The sequence below is a fragment of the Acanthamoeba castellanii genome (genome assembly GCF_000313135.1).
Source record: "Acanthamoeba castellanii str. Neff unplaced genomic scaffold scf7180000084639, whole genome shotgun sequence".
Lineage (NCBI taxonomy): Eukaryota > Discosea > Longamoebia > Acanthamoebidae > Acanthamoeba > Acanthamoeba castellanii.
The window spans coordinates 311,980-332,689 of record NW_004457431.1 but is presented as its reverse complement, the minus strand read 5'-3'; the positions used below and the strand labels follow the sequence as shown (position 1 = coordinate 332,689).

The following is a 20,710-nucleotide window of genomic DNA, read 5'->3' as shown; positions in this document are numbered from 1 at the left end:
AGGTCTTTAGGAGGAGAAGACGAGCGAACGGATCTTGGGGATGTTGGCGTCGAAGGCCAGGGCGAGGCGCTGGTCGAGGGTGTTGTCGCACACGATCTTGCCGTCGTGGGCGCTCAGCACCACACCACCGCAGCTGCAGCCATGACACGACACACGCGACGAGAGAACACGATCAGCAAGAGAAGAAGGGGTGAACAAGAATGTAGTAATAGCTGCATACCAGGAGACGAGCGAGTTGCTCTTGCCAGGACCGGCGGGGAGGTAGTTGACGGTGTCGATGGTGACCTTCACGTCCTTCTTGTGGGACTTCTGCTTGAACGCCTCAACGGCGGCGGAGAGCACCGACTTGACCGACGATTCGTCGTCCTTCCTGCACCTCAGGCTCACCTTGGTCTCATCGAGCTTGATGAGAGCCTGCATTTAACACACAGGTGGAACAATTTAGCAGAGCACTCAATGATCGGCGATTCCAAATGGGTCATTTGTTTGAGCGGCGATTTCAAATGCGACAGGTAATGGGTCGCGCAAGTAGGGAATCGCAGGTTCTTGGAATGGGCAGTGTACCTGGAGGATGAGCTGCTGGAGGAGAGTCTCGTACTCCTGGCCGGGCTTGCCGAGCTCGGCAAGACGGTCCTGAGCGCGCTCCTTGAGGTGGACCACGATGTCCTCGCGGGCCTTAAGCACCTTCAGGCGGGCCTGGTTCAGCTGGTTCGAGTACGCACTACACGTAACCAGCCAAGATTAATCGTTTAATAATTAAAATTGGGGGCCAGGGGGGGGGGCAGTGAGGATCGACGACGTACATCTTCTTGTTGGTCTCGAGCTGCTTCTCCTTGCGCTCGTAATCCTTAGCGATCTTCATCCTCTCGGCCTGCAGGAGCCTGGCCTTCTCCATCGAGAATTCCTCATCGGCCTTGGCCAAGATTTCATCCCGCTTCTCCTGGGCCTCCTTCATGATGAAGGCCTTCATGTTCTCGATCTGCTTCCGCACCTGCTCCTGGTTCATCTTGGCAACGCTGAAGAAGTGACTCTCTTGAGGGGATGTACAAAGACTCGATTCGAATCGAATGAAAGTGATCAAAGACAAACACGAAGGCGAAAAGCAAAGGCCGGAAGCAGCACCGGCAACTTCTGGTCTGGCGGAGAAACCAGACTCGAACTTTCCTCTATCGACGGAGTTAAAATAAATAAATGCTAAATAAATAATAAATAATAAATAATAAATAATAATATCCTTCACGGTTGGGACTTCTGGTAGAGAAGGCGGCCGCCGACGATGGTGGCCTCCACGCGAGTGTTCCAGATATGGCGGGCCGCGTCGCGCGGCTGCATCGACCCATGAGGCTTGGTGTCGGCCTGGGTGATGTCGCGGTCGAGCAGCACCAAGTCGGCCAGCATGCCCGGGCGAATGCGGCCTTTCTTGTCCTCCTCGAACGAAGCGTACGCACCTGCAAGTAGTTGTAGTACCCATCAACAACAATTGATTGATTGGTTGATGGCCTAACTCACACACTCTCATTGGGTCCGTACCGTGAACAGTGTAGGCGCGGAGGGCTTCTCGCACGGTTATCTTCTGCTCGGGCACCCATCCGTCCTGCCAGTCCGCTTTGGCGGTGTCAACGTCCTGGCCACACAGTGCACGACCGTCATCGTGGGTTAGCCAAGCCAAAGGCGAAAGTAACGCACGCGGCCGGATGTGGTTGCGAGTATCAATATATATACCGATGCGTGCTGTCGCTGCTGGTGGATGTCGAGGTCTTCGATCTGCTGGAGGGTGAGTCGCGTGGCAGCGGCGCCGATGCCCAGCACGGGCACGGGCGGTGCCACGAACCAATCGCTACCGAAGGCGAGGGTGACGTTCTTGTCCATGAGCGAGCGGAACGGCCAAGCCTGGGCTCCCCCCCCCGTACCCAATTACCACGTTTTAAGCCACACTAACCACACACGATAACCGTTTCAGGGTAGTTACGCACCTCCTTGGTCCTCTTGGGGCCGAGCACTCGGTCGGCCCACCGGCCGTCGTCACTGACGTGGTAGGGCTGCATGGACGCAATCACGCCCATCTTGGCCAGGCGCAACTGGTCCTCCTCCCTATAAAGCAACAAACGAATCAGTGATGAGGGTTTGTAAGGCATTCGGCGATTGGGGGCAGGCCTGCGGCCACGCAAATGCGCACCTCAGGTGCTGGGCGTGCTCGATGCGCACGCGACGGTCCTTCTGGCCGTTGATTTGGATGAGCCGCTCGTAGGCATCGAGCAGGAGGTGGTTGGCCTTGTCTCCGATCGCGTGGATGGAGAGGTGCAGCCCCGCCCTGTTACCGGCGCGATCGATGAGAACAGGAAGAATTGGGAAGTGCACGTGGTAGGTGCATCTGCGGGAGCACCTACTTGTCAGCGCCCAGCGTCCAGGCGCTCAGCTCCTCCTCGGTAGCCAGCATCAGGCTCGTATCTGAGTCAAGTGGATCGCATCAGGCAGGCTTCTCCAAGCGCGGTGCGATGGTAGTGAGGGCTTCCAAGGTCATGGTTCGTACCCTGGTCGGGTGTGTCAGCGAAGGGCTCAAACATGTAGGCCGTATGAGAACCCAGCGAACCGTCCACGAATGCCTGTGCGGCGAAGCCCCGCAGAGCACCAGCCAGGTGAGTGTGACCAACTGAGCGCGTACACGCACACGCTTGGCCATTGATCCTGTTGGGCGGAAGTGTGAACCTTGAGGTTGCCCATGCGGAACCAGTCATCTCCCCACGTTCGCTGCTCCACCGGAATCCCTGCGCATCGACGGCGGTGAGCAGGTGAGTAAAGCACAAAACTCATCCCCGCCTGAATCCTGCAGCAGTTACCGAGTCGCTGCTTCTCTTCGGCCAGCTGCTCCCACGAGGAAAGGGGCACGGCGGCGTAGATCCGCGTGCGCAGCTTCTTCCTCTCCCACGCCCTGTGCGCAGCCCAATAAACAGCGACAATGGGCCTCACACCATCAGCCTCGCGCTCCAACCCGATCGCCCATGGTGTTGAACCGAACCTTTTGAACACGGCAATGTCGTTCCATGTGTACGCCATGTGGTGGATTGATGTCACGCCATGCTTGAGCACATGCGACATGGCCGCCTCCAAACAGGCGTCTGATGATATTCAGCGTGGCGTGTGTGAGAGTCACAATAATGAGTGGACCAATTCACACGCATCTCTTAAGATGAAGATGGACTCACCTTCTTCCTCATCGGAAGGCTTCGGGATGACCGCCCACACCAGCTCCATGGCTCGGTCCTTGAGAATGCCCGTCGTTTCGCCCGTTACGGGGTCCCTGTGGCACCCGATTACGTGTCAAAGCGGTTGTGTGTGTGTGTGTTCTGTCGATGACGATGGCGATGGCGACGGTGTGGGACTGACCTGGTGATGGTGCCGCCCGCGACCTCGGGCGAGTCCTTGGTGATGTTCGCGGCGGCCAGGGCCTTCGCGTTGGCGAGACACATGTGGCCGTCGAGCCGGCATACGAACACGAAGTGGTCGGGCGTCACGTCGTCGATCCACTCGTGCGTGGGCAGCTCACCGCCCCACTTCTCGTGATCCCAATCACCTGTGGTGCGTGTGCGTGTGCGTGTGCGTGTGCGTGTGCGTGTGCGTGCCGTGTGTCGCGATCAGCTAACACCACTCTGGCTGCGGTCGAGAGCATCTCGGTCGCACCCTCGCGGATCCAGGCGCCCGAGGGCCGCGTGCGGGCGTGCTGGGCGATGCGGTCGATGAAGCTGGCCTTTGATGCCACGTCGCGGAGGTGCACCGACGCGAGACCGCAGCCGCTGATCAGGAAATGGACGTGGCTGTCGATGAAGCCGGGCACCACCAGCATTCGCCCCTCTCCATCAAGCTCCTGCAACACAGGCATATTATTATTTATTTAAACATTTCTATTTCCTTCTCTTAGACAAATAATTATTGTAATAAGGGAACGGGAGGTGGCGTGCGTACTTGGAGTGTGCCGAAGTGCTGTCGGAGGTGCCGCTGCATGTCCGGAGATGATTCGAGACCTACGGCGACGATCAAATCGTCGATCACCAAGATCGAATCCGCTTCATCATTCGATTCATCTTCCCCTGACCAAATCTTCGCATTTCTGATGAAGAGCGCGGAGGAAGAGGAGCGTGGCTGACCCTCCGGCGGCGCGGTGAGCAGGAGATAGGCGCCCACCAACACGGCCATCCCGAGTATCGCTACGTGCCCTTCCGCCTGGCGCACCATGTTGAACTGAGTTTGTGACTGCTGCTGACCGACTGGTCTGGGACAAGCCGAGGCGTCGCCCTCGCCACCATACGCCAATCGCATCGCTCTGCAATTGAGGCGCCCGCCTTGTCGGCTGTTGCCGCTGCTGCCTCCGGAGGAGCAGGTCAAGATAAAGTTGTCATATTTTCTTTATTTTAAGAAAACAATTAATTGTGAATAAATAAAATAAAATAAAATAAAAATTGAATAGGAGGGCTGCATTCACTGCTTGGTGAAGACCCAGCCGTAGAAGGGGTCGGTGGGCGCCTCGAACGACACGACCTGGGTGGGTCCGCCGAACCACGAGGGGTCGCCTACCTTGAAGTGGACTAGCACGTTGGTGTAACCGGTCTCGACGTACATGCAGCCAGCGGTGCCCGGGTTCGGACCCAGCATGCGGAACGTGTTGTCGTGCTCCCACACGGCCAACGACGCGCCCACACTGGCCGGTGCGCTGCCAACTCCTGTGCATCAAACAGGCACCAATGAGTACTCGCATGTGTGTGAGCGCCAACAAGAGGCGGTCGCGGGCAAGGTTACCGGCGAGGCTAAAGGCGATGAGGAGCTGGTGGTTGGGCAGATCAGGCGTCACGGTGACATTGCCCGACATGAACCTGGTCATACGCGGGAGATGAGATCGCGATTGTTCGATCATAGGAGTTAAAATGGTGTGTGTGGGTCCGTACCCGCCGAGAACGGATGCCACGTAGGTACCCGCGTAGGCCGTGAGGTTGCCCGGATTGTTGGGGGTCGGCTGCAGGTCCCACAGCGTCTGCTCGATGGCCGGCAGCAGCAGGGCGATTTGCTCCCACGGCATCATGAGGCTGTTGGTCTGCATGATCATCGCTGGAGAGACGTGGCACACCGTCACCAATGGTCACTCAGTACTCACGTGATCGGGAATGATGGTCGTACCGGTCTTGACCTCGGGGAACATGGCCAGCACGCTGAAGTAGCCCGGCATCATGCCGGCCTTGATGCGGACCCAGTAGGGCGGCATGTCCTTGCCAAAGGCGCGGCTGTGGTACACCTCGAACGGGTACCCGTACCCGCTCGTCTGCAACCGAAAGCAGGCGCGATTGGGGGTGTGAGTCGAACAACCGCCGCGACCGGTCATCGATGCAGGATGGGCAGGCAGGGGTCGTTACCTGCTCGTCATTGACGAACGACGGGGTGAGCATCTCGCGCAGCGTGCTAGAGTAGATGCCCAGCACGTTCTTGCGCTCGTCCTGGCCCACCATAAAGAGCGACGCCAGCTTGGCCAGGTCCCTCACTGTGGAGTACACCTGCAGCACCACAACGTCGCGAAAGTGAGGTGGGCGAGGATACAGGGTAACGCGGACAGCGGTGGGCGCAGAGGTACGTTGCCAGTCGCGCGTGCCCAGTTGAGGTCGGCGTGCGCCACAAACGACGGGAAGGTGGTATTGCCCACCTTGCCCGGCGGCACCCTCTTGGCCATGTCCGACCACGAGTTGTAGGCCAAGAACGAGCTGTCCATTCCTGTGTGTGTGATGGTTCGCACCGAAGCGGAAACAAAAAGGGAGTGAGCGGGGTTCGACAAAGAGAGATCGTTAGGGATGGGGGGGGGGGCTACCGAGGGGCTTGAAGATGTGCTGGGTGATGTAGTCCTCGTAGGACATGCCCACGACGGACTCTAGCGCGCGCCCGATGATGGCGTAGGCCCCGTCGGCGTAATGCGGGTCCTGCCACATCGGCACCGACGGCTGGCGAAGAATTATTGGGGGTCAGTTACCCCCTATCACGCGGGGAAATGCGTTCATGAACCACGCACCGGATCGGCCGTGACGCGCTTCCACGCCTCGGCGTTGGAGATCTCGCATGCATCGCCCAGGAAGGGCTCCAAGATGGTGAAAAAGTTGCAGGGTGTCGCTCCCGTCAGGCCACTACCGTCGCCACCATCACGTTTAGTGGTGGTTTCTTGTTTATCACGAATCTCTTTGTGTGTAGTGTGTGGTACCTGATCTGACCGGCGAGGGAGCGCCAGGTGATGCCGGGGTTGTTCTTGAAGGGCGTCGGCCACACCAACTCCGGCACGTATTTCTGTGGGTGTGGTCTTCGGAGGTAAAAACATGTGTTCATGCGTGCGTGTTCTTGGAATCGGAGTGGCGTACGCTGACGGGGTCGTCGAGCGAGAGCTTGCCCTGGTCCCTCAGCTGGAAGAGCATGATGTTGGTGATCAGCTTGGTGATCGATCCCACGCGGTAGATCGTGTTCGCGTCCACTTGTCTGCGCGTCCGCCCGCGTGGGTGTGAGTAAGTGGCATGGTGCAATGTGGCGGTCCTTAAGGAAGTTGGTGGAGTTGTGCCGCATACGAGGAGGGGTCGGAGGGGTCGATGAGGCCGTAGCCCTGCTCCCACACGAGCTCCTGGTCGTACACGATGCCCACCGACAGCGCTTGGACCCCGTTCGCCTGCGCTGCCGTTTGGAAAGAAGCACTGATGTTCTTGATGGCCTCGCGCAGCCGCTCCGGCATGAACTGTAAAACGACCACCCGACACGACACGACACGACACGACACGACACGACACGACACGACACGACACGACACGACACGACACGACACGACACGACACGACACGACACGACACGACACGACACGCACGCGAGTCCCGCAACAATTTGAACAATGTCCGGTTTGTGTGGTAACTGCCAAGTTTCCGGAAGTGAAGGAGGAAAGGCACGAGGCGTACGCGTTGGTTGATGAAAGCTTGAGGGACGGCACGGGGGTGGTTGGGGCACATGGGGAAGTCGAGGATGAGGTCGCGCTTGCTCACCGTGGCCGCGCCGTTGCCACCACCACTCCGTAGTAGCTGCTGGTTGTACAGCACGCGCTGGGCCTCTTCCCAAGGCAGTCCGGCGCATTGCCGCGGTGCCGCACAGGCCAGCACCAGCAAGAGCGCCGCAGCGAGGAGCAGCCTTTCTGTTGTGAGCTTCATTCGTGCTTGTAAGCAACTGGGCAGAGGCCAGCCACAACCGGGTTGGTTCAACCAAGAAGAAAAGAGACGAGAAGTGGGCACACGGCGGCTATTGGCCCTTATGTGTGCCAAAGAAAAACCGGGAAAAGTGCGACCAATGAGAGAAAACGAAAGCGAAATGAGGCCACAAAAAGAACGAAAACGAAGATGAGGTTCCAACCTCTGGTGGTGGTTCTTTTATTGAGCTTGGCTTCGGTGGCATTGGGCGACGACCCTCACTGCTGCGCTCCGGCGTCGTTCTCCTTCCGTATCGAATCCTTCACCAACGTCGCCGGTTCGCCGTCCCCCTTTGATCCGCTAATCTTGACTTCATCTTTTGGTTCATTCGATTCAGCACATGACGAAACGGCACTAACGAAGGAATCCGTCGGCTTTTGACGCCCGTAGGAGCTCCTAATGCGCAGATTGGAAATGGATACTACGATGAACAGCAGGGCTCGTACGCCCTTGTTATGTTTGGCAACGACACCTACCAAGTGTACAGCCTACCGGTACGCACCCGGACATCACATGCTGTTGGTGCCGACGGGCACTCCTCGTTGGGTGTGGTGCTTACGCTGCGACTTGGTGGCCCTCCGGCGCAGACGGGGGTCTATGTGGTCAACGTAACTGATGGCACCCACAAGTGCACGTCCATCCAGTGCACCGCAGGTACCACTACTCCACGTTGAGGGCATGCGTGGCTTGGTTGGTTTATAAGTCCACAACATCACCAATCATGTGTTCGCTTTGCAGACGTCCCGTGCTTCCAGCGCTACTGCACCAATGCCACGGACTGGAACTACAAGGGCCTCATCATCGTGGGCACCGAGAAGGCCAGCCAGTGGACCATGTCGGGCCACCCGGGCAACTTCATCCTCCAGATGTTGCAGAGCGACAAGACCCGTTGCATCCCCATCGCCTTCACCATGGCCCGCGTGCGTCGCATTCCACTCTATCGTTCGACTTGCGCGAGTCGCAGCTCACCGTACCCTTGTGTCCGCGCTGTCGCCTGCAGGGCCAAACCGCCGAGTCGTTGGAGTATGCATTCACCTGGTGGTCGAACCTGAAGCCGGCGTCCATCCCTCCGTCGCTCTTCGTCCCGCCCGCCACCTGCTCTCACACCAGAGCCGAACGCTCCGTCTCCGATCTCAAGCGAGACCACCCGCAGCTGCTGTCCCTCATCCGCTCCGTCTTTGTTCGCTGAGCAAGGCTCTTTGGCTGCACGACCACATTTTTTTAGAATCCTGTGCTGCATCGGTTTTATTCGCGGTTAACATAAAGGAATTCTAAAAATGATAAAAATGCCAAGCCCAGAGCAACGAACAGCAACTTCTGTTCGGCCCGGTTTCGGCCCGGTCTCGGCCCGGGCCTACCACAAAAGCTCAGGTGCCCATTGCCACACCAACAACCAGCAGCAACACTCACCACACTCGCCAATAACATGAGCAGCCTCGCCAAGAACATCAAGGTCCGCAAGTCGCAGGACAGGGGCCACGCCAACCACGGATGGCTGAACACCTACCACACCTTCTCGTTCGCCATGTACTACAACGCGCACTTCGCCGGCTGGTCCAGCCTCCGCGTGCTCAACGAGGATCGCGTCACCGGCGGCGAGGTACCTCGTCCGCTTACTCTTTGTTCGACCTTCCAAGGCTTTCCACTTACCACATATGTGTTCATTCATTCTCAAACGACAGGGTTTCGGCGCGCACCCGCACAGCAACTATGAGATCTTCAGCTACGTGATTTCGGGCAGCCTCAAGCACCAGGACACGCTGGACAACGAGGAGGAGATCAAGCGCGGCGGGGTTCAGTTCACGTCGGCCGGCAGCGGCATCATGCACAGCGAGTACAACCACTCGCCCACGAAGCCGGTCCACTTCCTGCAGGTGTGGTTCAAGCCCGACCAGCAGGACCTCAAGCCCAGCTACCAGACCGTCCACTTCACCGATGACGAGAAGCAGGGCAGGCTCTGCCTCATCGTCAGCTCCAAGTACCACGGCGACAGCAACAAGAAGGACGACAACGACGACACCGAGAAGAAGGCGCCAGTCGTGGTCAACCAGAACGCGCAGGTCTTCGCGTCGCTGCTGGCCAGGGACGAGGCGGTGTCGTACAAATTCGGCCCGGAGCGGTGCGGCTACCTTCACGTGTGCGACACCGGCGGCCGCCTGCGACTGATCGACGACCGCAACGACGAGGAGCTCGTGCTCGAGGCCGGCGACGGCGCCTACGTCAAGGCCGGCACGCGCCTGCATCTCGTCGGCGGCAACGACGAGGATGACAAGCGAGTCGAGTTCCTCCTCTTCGACCTTGTCAAGGAGGAGAAGGACAGGGCGTGGTGGTAACCACCTGGAGATATTCACCAGATGATAACCACCACCACCACCTTGAGTGTGCACCATGTAAATAAAAGCGAGCGGTATTAGTACCGCTTGGGTCGTGCTTCATTCAAATTGGTCGGTCGTCTGCGCTAGAGCTGTTCAACAGTTCATCACGATCGATGGGGGCTGTGGAGGATGATGGGGTCGTCCCTCTTCTCCGGGTCGTCTTCTTCGTTGATGACGCGCACGTCGTCGGCCAGTCGGCGATGGGCCGTGTCGACGAGGAAGAAGGCGGCCCCCGCGCCCACGATCAGGTTGGCGCTGGTCACGATCAGGAGCAGGAACACGGACGAATCGATGAGCGCCCCGTTCACGAACTGCGCCGTCAGGGCCGCCAGACGACCGCTCGACGTCAGTACGCCCATGGCGGTGGTGCGTTGCTTGGTGGGGAAGGACTCGGTCGAGAGGCAGTCGAGCGTGTTCCAGCAGCCGCAGGAGATGGCGTTGAACACGCAGGCGAGTCACCACCGCGACCTTGGACTCCTGCGCAAAGGCCAGCACCACCACGAGGCAAGTGGAGATCACGAGCGTGGAGCCCAGCAGGTTCTTGCGGCCCACCCGGTCGATGATGAGCGAGACCATGATATTGCCCGGCAGGTTGGATGCCGACACCAAGAAGGTGTCCTGATAGATGTCCACCGCGAAGCCCACCTACGTATTGCACAGCGAGCACGCATGTTAGACGTATGCCTGTACCACCACATCGCACCAGCCTGCGGGGTGGGGCGTACCTTGGCGAAGAGGGTGGGCAGCCAGAGGGTGAGGCCGTACCACCCAAAGTTGAGCGCCCACCAGATGATGGTGAGGAGCACGGTGGTGCGGGCGATCGACGGATGGAGCAGGTCGTAGAGCGGGGCCAGCAGGGCCTTGGGAGTCGTCCGCTGCTTACGTCGAGCCGAGGACGAAGACGAAGCGCTGGTGGGCTCGAAGTGGTGGTCATGGACCACGCGCTCCTCTTTCACACGCAGCCGCTTCTCGACGTGCGGCGAGGCTACCGCCACTTCGTCGTCGGCGTATTCGCCAGCGTCGTCGGTGTCGGGGTCCGCTTTCTCCTGGCGCAGGAGGTCGTCTTCGGTGAGCCGGCACGGACCCTTGCCGTTGGTCCTGCTTATCCAATCCAACACGTGGATCGCCTCCGCATAGGACCGTGTGATCAAAAAGAAGCGCGGACTCTCTGCGGCGCGCAAGGACGTGCGTCAGCGCCAGTGCCAGCCAGCCCGCGAGAGGGGGCGATAGGGCGTTAACGCACCGGGGAGCACGAAAATCGAGAGTACGCCGCAGACGAGCGATGGGATGGCGCAGGCTCCCGCAAACCATCGCCAGGAAAGGTCAAGCGCACCGAGCATGATCCACGCAAGGCCGGCCGTACCGATCGTTCCGACCATCCACCACCTGTTTGATGAGTTGTGTGTGTGTGTGTGTGTGTGTGTGTGTGTGTGTGTGTGTGTGTGTGTGTGTGTGTGTGGCAGGCGTAAGATTCAGAGCAGGGAAGAGACATAGAACGAACTGAAATCATCGTCACGTACCAGGCGACGATGGTGATGTAAAAGCCCCGTCGATGAAGCGGAAGGATCTCCGTGGCCATCGTCCACACGCTGGGCACTGACCCGCCCACTCCCACGCCCGACAGGACTCGAAACACGACCAACATCACCTGCGGCACAAAACGCAGACAAAATCAGATGTACTGCGCGCATGATGGCCCAAGTGCTGTTGCAGCAATAAAAGGAATACCCAGTTTGGCGCGAAGGCAGAAGCCAGGCCGAAGAAGGCGTTGATGAAGAGGGACGCGAGGAGGCAGGGCTTGCGGCCCAGGCGATCGCTCAGCAGGCCGGCCACCATTCCTCCCACCAGCATCCCGCCAAACATGGCTGCCGACAGAGCTCCTGAGGGCGGTGGCGCAATCGTATGCACGTTAGTGCAACGCACACTCGCGCATGCGGCCGCTCGCACAAACCTCAAACAAACGGACCCTTCTGTGCCGAGGTGATGTCCGGGAGCTCGGGCAGAATGTAGGAGATGGCCAGCAGTTCCACAGCATCCGATGCGTTGCCCAACCCGAGTAGCGATATGGCCTGGTGGGTCAAGGGCACCCCAGCGGCTCAGGAAAAGGAAAATAAGAAAAAAAATAATTGGGGGGGGGTGTACCGTGTACTGGAACCAACCGTTCCCGATGCGTTCTACTTCCTCATCGAATGGTGACAGACGCACCGAAAGATGAGGAAGGGGGCGTGCTAGGGGTAAAGCCATTATCTCGGTCCAGCAGAGCGTGCTCCGAGTACTCCTCATCGTCCTGCACGCTGCTCTTGGTCGCTCGCATGTCCTCCTCGTCGACTTCCTCCTCAGCATCCACACCGTCGCGCCACAACGCTTCCCTACCGCCGTGCCGTGCGTGTGTCGTAGCCATGATGATGGACCAGCCCCAACCTGTGCGCAACCCCCTTTGCAACGGCTGTGGAATGTAAAATATGCAACTAGGCGAAAGCACAGCGTGTTCGTTCCAGCCATCCCCGTCCTCCGCTACGAGAGCTCTGTGACCCTGCGTCTTCTCGACATGATGCTTGATGTTGTGACACGGCTCTCCAAAACTCTCTCGCGCGAGTTTGACATGCTGCTCTCGAGTGTCGTGTCTTGCTCTTGTGCTCGTGCACTTTTTTGCGCCAAACAGCGACGCAGCACCGAAGCTTTGGCTTTGACCGTGGCTCTTGGTTACTAAGGAAAGACAGGAAGCGAAGGTGGTCGGTCAGCTACATTCCTCTTCTGCATTGCCAACCGAGGAACATAACAGAGGAACCATAAACGATTCTTCATCGAACAAAGTACAGCATCGTCGCGTTGCGCTCGATTTAAATCGGTGTAAATAGAGCTCGACACACCTCGTTGAAGATGAAGAAGCTGCTGGCTGGATCTTCGTCGCCGTCGGGCAAGAGTCAGATGGAACTCCAGTTGGACCAGCAGCCCCCAACCAAAATGGCCTCCCCCACCTCCTCTTCTTCGTTCAGTCTTTCCCTCTCATCTTCTGGCCATCTTGCTTCCCCCCCGCTCAAATCTTCAACATCCGCCCCTCCCTCATCTCCAACCACCACCGGCGGCAAGCAACCAAAAGCCGCGGCACCCTTGTCTTCATCTGGAGTCATCCATCTATGCCTCTACTGCGCAGAGAAGGTCGACATCATGTCCGAGCAGTACTGCCAGCTCGGCGGCGGCGCGCGCTACTGGCACACGCGGTGCGTCGAGAGCTCGCGCGCACGGCGGGAGACGACCATGATGCTCATGCACAGCATGAACCAGCTCGCCTCTACCTTCATCGGGCGACTGTCGACCGGCACAATGGCGCCCGACGACCAAGACGCCGACGATCGGTCGACCTCGAACAACACGTCGGACCTCGACACCGCGGACTGCTTCTCGTCGGCCACGGAGGGCGACTACACGATACGAAGCGACCGCGGCGGCGGTGGCGGTGGCGGCGGCGGTGGACGCGGGCGCAAGGCCGTGACGGTGTGGGACGATTCGGACGTGTCCGACGTCGACATCACCCTGCGCGGCCACAACGTCGTTGGCTCCATGCGCGGCAGCTCGTCGCCGTCGAGCAAGCGCCGGCCGCCGGTGGTGGTCACGAACGCGAGCTCGTCGCCCTCGCCCTCGCCCTCCCCGTCGCCGTTCGAGACCGTGCGCCGAGGGATGGCACCCTGGGGCGCGAGCCTGCGTCCACACGGCACCTTCTACCGCAGTCTCTCGTTCGAGCTCGACAGCGCCGGCAACACGATCCGACCCAAGCCCAAGCGACAGAAGGACAAGGACGCCAAGGAGAAGAGCCGCAAGGACAAGCACCCGCGCTTCAGTCCACACAAGAACAACAACAGCAGCACCAACAACAGCAACGCGGGCGACGGCGGCGAGGGCCGGATGATGGCCATGTCCTCCAGCTCGGCCATGCTCTCGCCCCGGCGCACCACACAGCTGCAGCAGCTGCAGCAGCACCCGCTGTCGGGGTCCCTGTCGTCCCTGTCGTCGGATGACGAGACGCCCAAGGACCGACCGCGCATGAGGAAGAAGACCAAGGGCAGCAGCGACAAAGGTACCACTCCACCGCACCAGTCCCACACTTCCCTCTCTCTCTCTCTCTCTCTGCCTCGGTCTGTGCCACTTTGTCGCGGACGGACTCGCACACGCGGTAGATTAGTCGCCGCGTATGTTGTGAATGTGTTTTCACATTACAGAACACATTCCAGCCAAACGTGTTTTCCTCTCTCTTCTCTTTATATGGTTTTATTATGTCCTTTTATGGTCTCTTATTCGCTGTTCGCAATCACGCTCCACTCACTGCTGTGTGTGCTGATGTCATCGGACATTGGCTGCAGGTAATCCCAACGCTCGCTCCAAGTGCGGAACGTGCGCTGAGGTGATAGCCAAGGTATCGTCGCACCAACTAGGCGCAGCGCGTGTGGGCGATAGCTGGCTGACCCATCTCTGCAGGACGGCAACTACGTGTTCGTGAACGGCAACAAGCACCATATCGACTGCTTCTTCTGTTCATCATGTCTTCGGCCGCGCTTCTATGAGTTGAAGGTACACCGCCTAATCCCATGCATGCATGCATGCCGTACACCAGCACGATCGCCCACCTCAAGACGCCCCGGGGACTGATGTGTGCCACACAGGATGGAAAGACGGTGTGTGTGGAGTGCTTGCCGCAGTGCGACGGCTGCAATCTGCCCCTCATCCCGGTGACGGGCGGCAAGCACGGAAGGCTGCGCACCCACAGCAACGGCAACAGTAACAATAACGGCGCCAGCTGCGCCGCCGGCCCCACCTCAGCCGGGGACAATGGCAGCAACAGCGGCCTGGCCAGCATCCAGCACAACAAGGAAAACATTAACGTCAACCCGCCGCTATTTGCCAGCGGCGACGAGTCGAGGGAGAAGACAGGCGGCGGCGGAGGCGGAGGCGGCGGGACGACGAGCGCTGGCCAGGAGGACAAGGAGGACGGCGAGGCGGAGATGGTCATCGAACGCGACGGCGTGGTGCAGCGGTTCCACAGGAAGTGCATCCTGAAGTGCCCCTCCTGCAGGCTGCCCATTCAGCGGAAGCGTGGCAAGCTCTACAAGAAGCAGGTACGCACGCGGCTCACCTCTCTCTCGGCTCGTATGTGTGTATGTGCCGTGTGTGTGCCGTGTACGACATGACGAGCCTCTCATCGCTTGCTTGCCGACACCACAGGGTAAACCGTGGTGCGCCAAGTGCATAACGAAGTGCTCGGTGTTCGAGGACAAGGCGCTGGTGGTGGTGAAGCCACAAGCCGGGTCCAAATCAAGATCCACGTCTATTCAGGTACCTTCTGCGCATTCGAAGCTCCACGTCCACATGTGAGCTTGGGCTCATCGGCTGTTGTTGTTGTTGTTGTTGTTGTGCAGGGCACTCATCACGGTCCCAATACGATCGAGGAGCTGCTGGGCGAGGAGCTGGGCCTGCACTCGTTCATCGACTTCATGGTGCACGACTACTCGGTGGAGAACATCCTGTTCTACCTCGACGTGGAGGCCTTCAAGCGGCTCAAGCGGAAGCAGGACATCCTCAGCCAGGCCAACAATATTTATAACAAGTACCTCACCACCGAGGCCGAGCTCGAGCTCGCCTCCATCGACGCCGAGGAGCGCAAGAAGCTCACCTACATCCTGGCCAACAAGACCGGCAAGGTCAAGAACAACTTCTTCGAAGCCCTCCAGAAGCACATCTACTCCTTCCTCAAGGTACCCCTCGACCCGTGTGCGTGTCGTGTCGTGTCGTGCGCGTGGAAGCTGACTGGTGGGCGGCCTGCAGGAGAATGCGTTCCCGAGATATCTGAAGAGCGACGAGTGCAGGGCGCTGCACAAGGCCAGCGGGGTGCCTCCCAGCTCCCCGGGGTCCAGCTCGGCCTCGTAGCCCGGGCCGCTCTCCTCCTCTTTCCTCTTTCCTCTTTCCGGCTCTCTCGGCGTCCCCCGCACGCGCAGTTAGACTGCGCGCGATCCGGACGGTCGTTGCCGCCTTCGCTCTCATCGTCAGTTGGCAGAGGTCAACCATATTCTCTCTCGTTCTCTCTTCCTCTTGCGCTCCTCCTGTACATGTCCGCAACCCGAGTCACTTTTGTTCGCCTTTCTTCGTCTTCGTCTCCTTCTTCATGTCTTCGTCTTCACAATTTGGCAGTAGAGGAGGAAGAAGAGAGGAGCGGTGGGAAGGGAACGGAGAAGCGACGCCCCAGAGCCACCAGCTCGCCCAACACCACCTCGTCCAACGGGATCTGTTCGCAACGGACGGAAAGCGGGGGAGAGTGGTGAGGTCGAGCTCTGTCGCAATACGTAGAGCGTCGAGATATGATGAGATGATGAGCAAAGAGGTGGAGAAGTCGACGTACGCCGTGCTGCCGCCTGACAACTTCGACTTTGATCTCGGGGTCGTTGGGAAGCATCACCGCGCTTTCCTTGGGCGGTTCGCTGCGCACCTCGTTCGTCATCTGCTGTACGGCCTGTTGATGCGCGGGAGCGAGAGTTTGAATGCGGCCCACAGGAATATGATCGCTGGTCATCAAGAGAGAGCCATCGGCATTGCGTACTTGCAGGAACTGAGGCAAAGAGACGCAGGCATCGCAGCGGGCCACCAGATAGAACTGGCCCAGTCGCCGCTTCTCGCTCATATCCGACGCTGATCACCAGACACGCGTCAACGCACAGCTCAGCCCCCGCTGCTGGTCCACTTGCGCTGCCCGGTGGCGAGAGGGTGGTCGTACTTGGCCCGTACATCTGCACGGTGTGGTGACCGAAGGCCATGCCCAGCAGGGCGGTACAAAGCAACTCGACCATCGCGGCCAGGCCGAAGCCCTGCCCGACCGGTAGGGAAACAGGTCAAGCTCTCGCGTCGTACGGCCCAAACCCAAGCCCTGGGCGAGAAGAGAGCGAGGACTACCTTGTAACTGCCGGCGGCCAGCAAAGACGACGCGACGTGCGGGTCCGTTGTGGGATTGCCCTCTTCATCCGCCACCGTGCCCTCGGGCAATCTGCGGCCCGACCGACCAGTGATTTGCTTGCGCGTGGGTGTGCGATGCGTGTGCGTGTGCGTGTGCGTGTGCGTGTGCGTGTGCGTGTGCGTGTGCTGAAGATCAGGTGGTTGTTACTGTTTGCCGGTCTTCCTGGCTGCCTCGACCTTGTTCCAGGGAATCATGCTGGTGGCCATGTCGAGGCAGAACGGCTCTTTCTCCAGCCGCGGGCAGGCGAACGCTATCGGGTTCGTCCCAAAGTACGGCTGCTTTCCTGATTGCCGATCGGGCCGACAGTTACATTGCCTCTCGGGATGGGTTGAAGAAGACGAAGCGACGATCATAGGTACCGTTGTGAGAGAGGATCTTGGGTCCGGTGTTGGTGAAAGCGAAGGCCAGGTAGCCCTGCGCAGCTGCGCGTAGCACGTACGACGCCATCATACCCGGATGCCTGACGAAAAGTAAGCGCCACCACAGGTCAGCGTACCACGACGGCGAGGAGAGAGGGAGCAAGTCGCTCATCCGTAAGGCGGAGAAAGGACTTACGTGGAGTTAATGACGCCCACTGCGGCTACGCCGTACTGCTGCGCTCTTTCGATGCCGATGTCAATGGCCTTGAACCCGGCCGCTGCGCCGAATGCGTGGTCTGTGTGCGTGCGTCGTGTGTGTCGTGCATGTCGTGTGTGTCGTTGTGTCGTGGTCGTGTGTGTCGTGTGTGTCGTGTGTGTCGTGTGTGTCGTGTGTGTCGTGTGTCGTCAGTGGCTAGCCGCACACTGGCGGGACATGGAACGACACACAGAGAGAACCGCTTACCGGCGTCGAGCACCACGAAGGCAGGGTAGGTCGAGGACCAGGTCATGTTGGGCTTCCCATTGATGCCGCCGTGGACCAGGTTCTACACCGCCACACTCAGCCCCCCCCTAAAGGTCCACGCAGCAGCGCCACTCACGCACGTACCTCAACGTAGTGTGGGAGCAGCCGAATGCCTGGTGAGAGGGGGGGGAGCACAGCCACACTCAGCCCATGGGCACTGTGAGAGGAGGGGTAACGCACCATGAGAGTCGACGCCGCGTAGGGAGCCCTCTGTGAGCGACCAGGCCACGGCCTCAGCCGAGGGCACCTCACACCCGGCCTTCTCCAGCACCGCCCGAGCGAAGAGCTCCAGCTGCACCCCGTCCACCCTCTGCTCCTCTTCCATTTTATTTTGACAATAATCATAAAATGGAAAAAGAACATAGTAATTTTCCTAAAGGCCGACTTTATTACAACTAAATAATAATTAAAATAATAAACAGTTCCCTGTGGAGATCGAGTTACATGTTGTCGTACAGGCTGTAGCCGTCGTAGTCCCCCAGCTCGCCTGTGGCAAGAGAGCGCGCAGTTCAACAGAGGATGTTAGTTGATGAGGTGGTTGTGTGTGTGCGATCATCGTTGGGAACGAGCCTTTGAGGATGAGAATCCAGTCGGTGAGCCACCAGGCCAGGCTGCCGAGGGACATGCAGCAGGTGAGGCACGACCCTCCGATGGAGAACAGGGAGGAGCACGTCAGCCCTTCGCCATAGTCGTCGCCGATTCCCACGTACTCCGTCCTGCGTCTGCACGCACGGTAGCATGGACGCGAGGGTTGTGGCGTCAACAAGCGATCACTCCAGCATCATCGCCATCACGCTATTTGCGCACCTGGCAAAACCACAGCAGGTGCCCAGACAGGACCCGATACAGGCGGGAACACAGGCCAGCACGTTGAGCAGAAGCTTAGCCACCCCAAGCTGCACAGTTGTTGTTATCGTGTTGTGTGTGTTGGTTAGAGTAAGCTGTTGTTGGCAGATTGCTCCTCTCTCTAAGAAGGCACATACGCCAATGAAGCCGAGGTAGAAGCGGTCAGCCCCGGTACTACCAATCAAGATGGACAGCAGGAATGCCTCGAGCTTGTTCTTGCGCTTGTGTTCGCACCACTTCCCTGACAACCAAAACAGAACAGTGTTCAGAAAAAATGTAGAAGGTGCAGATAAAGATGATGTGATGTTGGGGGGGGGTTGTACCTGCGTAGCGAGAGTTGCAGTGGCAGACCCCAGTGGCGTTGGAGTTGAGGAAGTCTTGCTGGAGGCCTGCGGCGGTGCTGGCGACGCAGTGGCCATGGTCGTTGCACTCGGCGGTTGAGTTGCACCTGCCTCCGCCACCGTCGCCGCCCAGGAGGCTCTCTGCTTCGCCACCAGTCGCAGCCGCGACGTGGACGACAACCACGGCAGCAAGCGCCCACAGAACCAGCAGCACACTCACCTTGTTGTAACCCATCTTTGTGTTGTTGACGCGTGAGCCGAAAGACCTCCAGAAACCAGGAAACGACTAATTGAAAATAAAATTGTATATTTTTATGTTTTATGTTTTTCTGAGTTAATAAAAATATGGGCGTAAGGGAGCTGTCGAGGTGGCAGATCACACGTGGATTGTTTACCTCGTCCATCTTGAATCTGGAACGCAAAGATGAGGGAGATAGACTTCAGTCGCGGCGTGCCCCAGGCTGTGCCCAAGCTTGTGCACAATCTGCGACGAACGGTGCACGAGATGACCTGGACCTGGCGATTGATTTTCCTTGGCATGATCTTGGCCGGCATCTTGCTCGTCTACTACAAGACCATCCTCGTCTGGGGCACGGTCAACCCGCTCTTCGTCTCCATGTACACGATGCCCTACCCTCCGCCCTACATGAAGCACACCTTCGGAGCCCAAGGCGCCATCGGGGAGCCGCCCGAGGGGTGGAAGCCCAAATCGCGCGTCGTGCTCACCCTCACGACCATGCCTCATCATCTGCCGCTGCTTCGCCCCGCGTTGGATTCGCTGCTGGCCCAATCGTTGCCTGCGGACAAGATCTACCTCAACATCCCGGAGGGCCGCAATCGGAGGAACAACATGAGCTATGATGAAGAGATCGCAAAGCACCACATCGTGTTCCCCACAGGCATCACTGTCAACCGCTGTCAGGACGTGGGGCCGCTGACCAAGCTGCTGCCTGCCGTGCTGGCCGAGGAGAAAGGCGATCCCGACACCATCATCATCACCGTAGATGACGATCAAGTCTATCCGCCCGACACCGTCAAGTACCTCGCCTGGTACGTTCGCTCTCCTCGCGTTGATGAAGCTCCCAACCAGCTGCTTTTTTAATCAACAATTAAATTAAAAATGATTAATAATAACAAAATAAATAAAATCACTTTATTTACGGCCGTTGTGTGGTGCAGGTACATGGAGCACTACTCGGATACTGCGTTCGGAGTGTGCGGGTGGGGCTTCATGTGGGTGCCGCCGCCCATGGGTGCGTCCACTCTCCTCCTCCCACCTCTCCTGGGTGCAACTGGTGCGCAACACGGGACACTCATTGTGTCGCTTTCCCTTTCGTTCACCGCCAGGTGTCGTTCCCGTCTATTTGACGTACATGCAAAGAGGGCCGGCTGGCACGATGGTATGTTGTTGCCGCTGCCACGATTCAACTCGTAGGAAGGAGATGCCGGGCAAGTGTCTCATAGATGGATACATGCCTTACTTTTGCCTGACCGTCTCGTCTCCTCCGCGAACGCGTGCAGGTGGACGTATTGCAAGCGTGCTGCGGTAACGCTTATCGCGTGTCGTGGTTCGACTCGGCCAAGCTCAAGAACGATCTGCCTTCTGAGTGCTTCACCACCGATGACCTGTGGATTGCGGGCTACCTCTCTGCGCAGGGCGACATCAAAAAGGTTCACACACACACACACACACAGACACCACAAACACACACAGTGTTGCTAATGCCTGCGCAGGCGATCATTCCCAAGCGTTTGGATCCGGACTCGCCGGAGTGGAAGGCGAACGAGCCCAAGAAGTGGCGACTCTCCACCGTCAACACCAACGACATGAAGGACATGAAGTGCATCAACGGCGTCAAGCGAGTCTATGGTACCGTAGCCTTTTTTCTATTCCCTATTCCTCTTGCTCTCTTTCACCAGCTTTGTGAACGCTAATGATGGTGATCAGGCGACTTCAAGACCGTGGCCGACCCACGCACCACCACGATGGTCAACAAACCACGCCTCTGAGCCTTCTTTGTCATT

At 58.7% G+C, this 20,710-nt stretch overlaps 10 protein-coding genes across 10 annotated transcripts; 4 read left to right on the top strand and 6 right to left on the bottom strand.

Moving 5' to 3' along the window:
- Positions 1-6: 6 nt before the first annotated feature.
- On the bottom strand, positions 7-1,006 carry ACA1_089150 (vacuolar proton ATPase, putative; the record flags this gene model as incomplete). The annotated part of the gene is made up of 4 exons (XM_004338633.1): positions 7-133; positions 221-414; positions 565-721; positions 804-1,006. The coding sequence occupies 4 exons, from the start codon at positions 1,004-1,006 to the stop codon at positions 7-9; spliced, it is 681 nt and encodes a 226-aa protein (XP_004338681.1).
- A 230-nt stretch (positions 1,007-1,236) lies between these two features.
- Positions 1,237-4,230, bottom strand: ACA1_089140 (amidohydrolase superfamily protein; the record flags this gene model as incomplete). The annotated part of the gene is made up of 14 exons (XM_004338632.1): positions 1,237-1,448; positions 1,531-1,594; positions 1,723-1,890; positions 1,974-2,091; positions 2,177-2,311; positions 2,388-2,448; positions 2,531-2,603; positions 2,707-2,765; positions 2,838-2,929; positions 3,017-3,116; positions 3,204-3,298; positions 3,385-3,571; positions 3,679-3,862; positions 3,961-4,230. 14 exons carry the CDS (start codon positions 4,228-4,230, stop codon positions 1,237-1,239), a joined length of 1,818 nt encoding a protein of 605 aa, XP_004338680.1.
- Positions 4,231-4,473: 243 nt separating this feature from the next.
- On the bottom strand, positions 4,474-7,208 carry ACA1_089130 (betalactamase; the record flags this gene model as incomplete). The annotated part of the gene is made up of 12 exons (XM_004338631.1): positions 4,474-4,715; positions 4,792-4,865; positions 4,938-5,097; positions 5,167-5,308; positions 5,400-5,537; positions 5,615-5,751; positions 5,846-5,975; positions 6,044-6,155; positions 6,230-6,312; positions 6,384-6,498; positions 6,585-6,748; positions 6,963-7,208. The coding sequence occupies 12 exons, from the start codon at positions 7,206-7,208 to the stop codon at positions 4,474-4,476; spliced, it is 1,743 nt and encodes a 580-aa protein (XP_004338679.1).
- Positions 7,209-7,394: 186 nt separating this feature from the next.
- On the top strand, positions 7,395-8,433 carry ACA1_089120 (uncharacterized protein; the record flags this gene model as incomplete). The annotated part of the gene is made up of 5 exons (XM_004338630.1): positions 7,395-7,521; positions 7,635-7,738; positions 7,832-7,898; positions 7,983-8,164; positions 8,245-8,433. 5 exons carry the CDS (start codon positions 7,395-7,397, stop codon positions 8,431-8,433), a joined length of 669 nt encoding a protein of 222 aa, XP_004338678.1.
- Positions 8,434-8,670: 237 nt separating this feature from the next.
- On the top strand, positions 8,671-9,577 carry ACA1_089110 (cupin domain containing protein; the record flags this gene model as incomplete). The annotated part of the gene is made up of 2 exons (XM_004338629.1): positions 8,671-8,844; positions 8,927-9,577. The coding sequence occupies 2 exons, from the start codon at positions 8,671-8,673 to the stop codon at positions 9,575-9,577; spliced, it is 825 nt and encodes a 274-aa protein (XP_004338677.1).
- A 146-nt stretch (positions 9,578-9,723) lies between these two features.
- On the bottom strand, positions 9,724-11,933 carry ACA1_089100 (transporter, major facilitator subfamily protein; the record flags this gene model as incomplete). The annotated part of the gene is made up of 9 exons (XM_004338628.1): positions 9,724-9,993; positions 10,079-10,264; positions 10,345-10,787; positions 10,863-11,005; positions 11,140-11,267; positions 11,348-11,499; positions 11,586-11,688; positions 11,762-11,793; positions 11,825-11,933. 9 exons carry the CDS (start codon positions 11,931-11,933, stop codon positions 9,724-9,726), a joined length of 1,566 nt encoding a protein of 521 aa, XP_004338676.1.
- An 854-nt stretch (positions 11,934-12,787) lies between these two features.
- Positions 12,788-15,538, top strand: ACA1_089090 (regulator of g protein signaling domain containing protein; the record flags this gene model as incomplete). The annotated part of the gene is made up of 7 exons (XM_004338627.1): positions 12,788-13,694; positions 13,978-14,030; positions 14,093-14,185; positions 14,278-14,730; positions 14,837-14,947; positions 15,031-15,366; positions 15,437-15,538. 7 exons carry the CDS (start codon positions 12,788-12,790, stop codon positions 15,536-15,538), a joined length of 2,055 nt encoding a protein of 684 aa, XP_004338675.1.
- A 247-nt stretch (positions 15,539-15,785) lies between these two features.
- ACA1_089080 (malate/Llactate dehydrogenase) lies at positions 15,786-17,823 on the bottom strand (the record flags this gene model as incomplete). Its single annotated transcript, XM_004338626.1, has 11 exons — positions 15,786-15,893; positions 16,008-16,118; positions 16,206-16,294; positions 16,380-16,470; positions 16,556-16,646; positions 16,764-16,899; positions 16,976-17,076; positions 17,172-17,271; positions 17,439-17,520; positions 17,583-17,611; positions 17,679-17,823. The coding sequence occupies 11 exons, from the start codon at positions 17,821-17,823 to the stop codon at positions 15,786-15,788; spliced, it is 1,083 nt and encodes a 360-aa protein (XP_004338674.1).
- A 115-nt stretch (positions 17,824-17,938) lies between these two features.
- Positions 17,939-18,920, bottom strand: ACA1_089070 (uncharacterized protein; the record flags this gene model as incomplete). The annotated part of the gene is made up of 5 exons (XM_004338625.1): positions 17,939-17,957; positions 18,065-18,214; positions 18,306-18,379; positions 18,482-18,585; positions 18,668-18,920. 5 exons carry the CDS (start codon positions 18,918-18,920, stop codon positions 17,939-17,941), a joined length of 600 nt encoding a protein of 199 aa, XP_004338673.1.
- Positions 18,921-19,109: 189 nt separating this feature from the next.
- On the top strand, positions 19,110-20,695 carry ACA1_089060 (uncharacterized protein; the record flags this gene model as incomplete). The annotated part of the gene is made up of 6 exons (XM_004338624.1): positions 19,110-19,735; positions 19,865-19,938; positions 20,033-20,085; positions 20,207-20,356; positions 20,420-20,555; positions 20,634-20,695. The coding sequence occupies 6 exons, from the start codon at positions 19,110-19,112 to the stop codon at positions 20,693-20,695; spliced, it is 1,101 nt and encodes a 366-aa protein (XP_004338672.1).
- Positions 20,696-20,710: the final 15 nt, after the last annotated feature.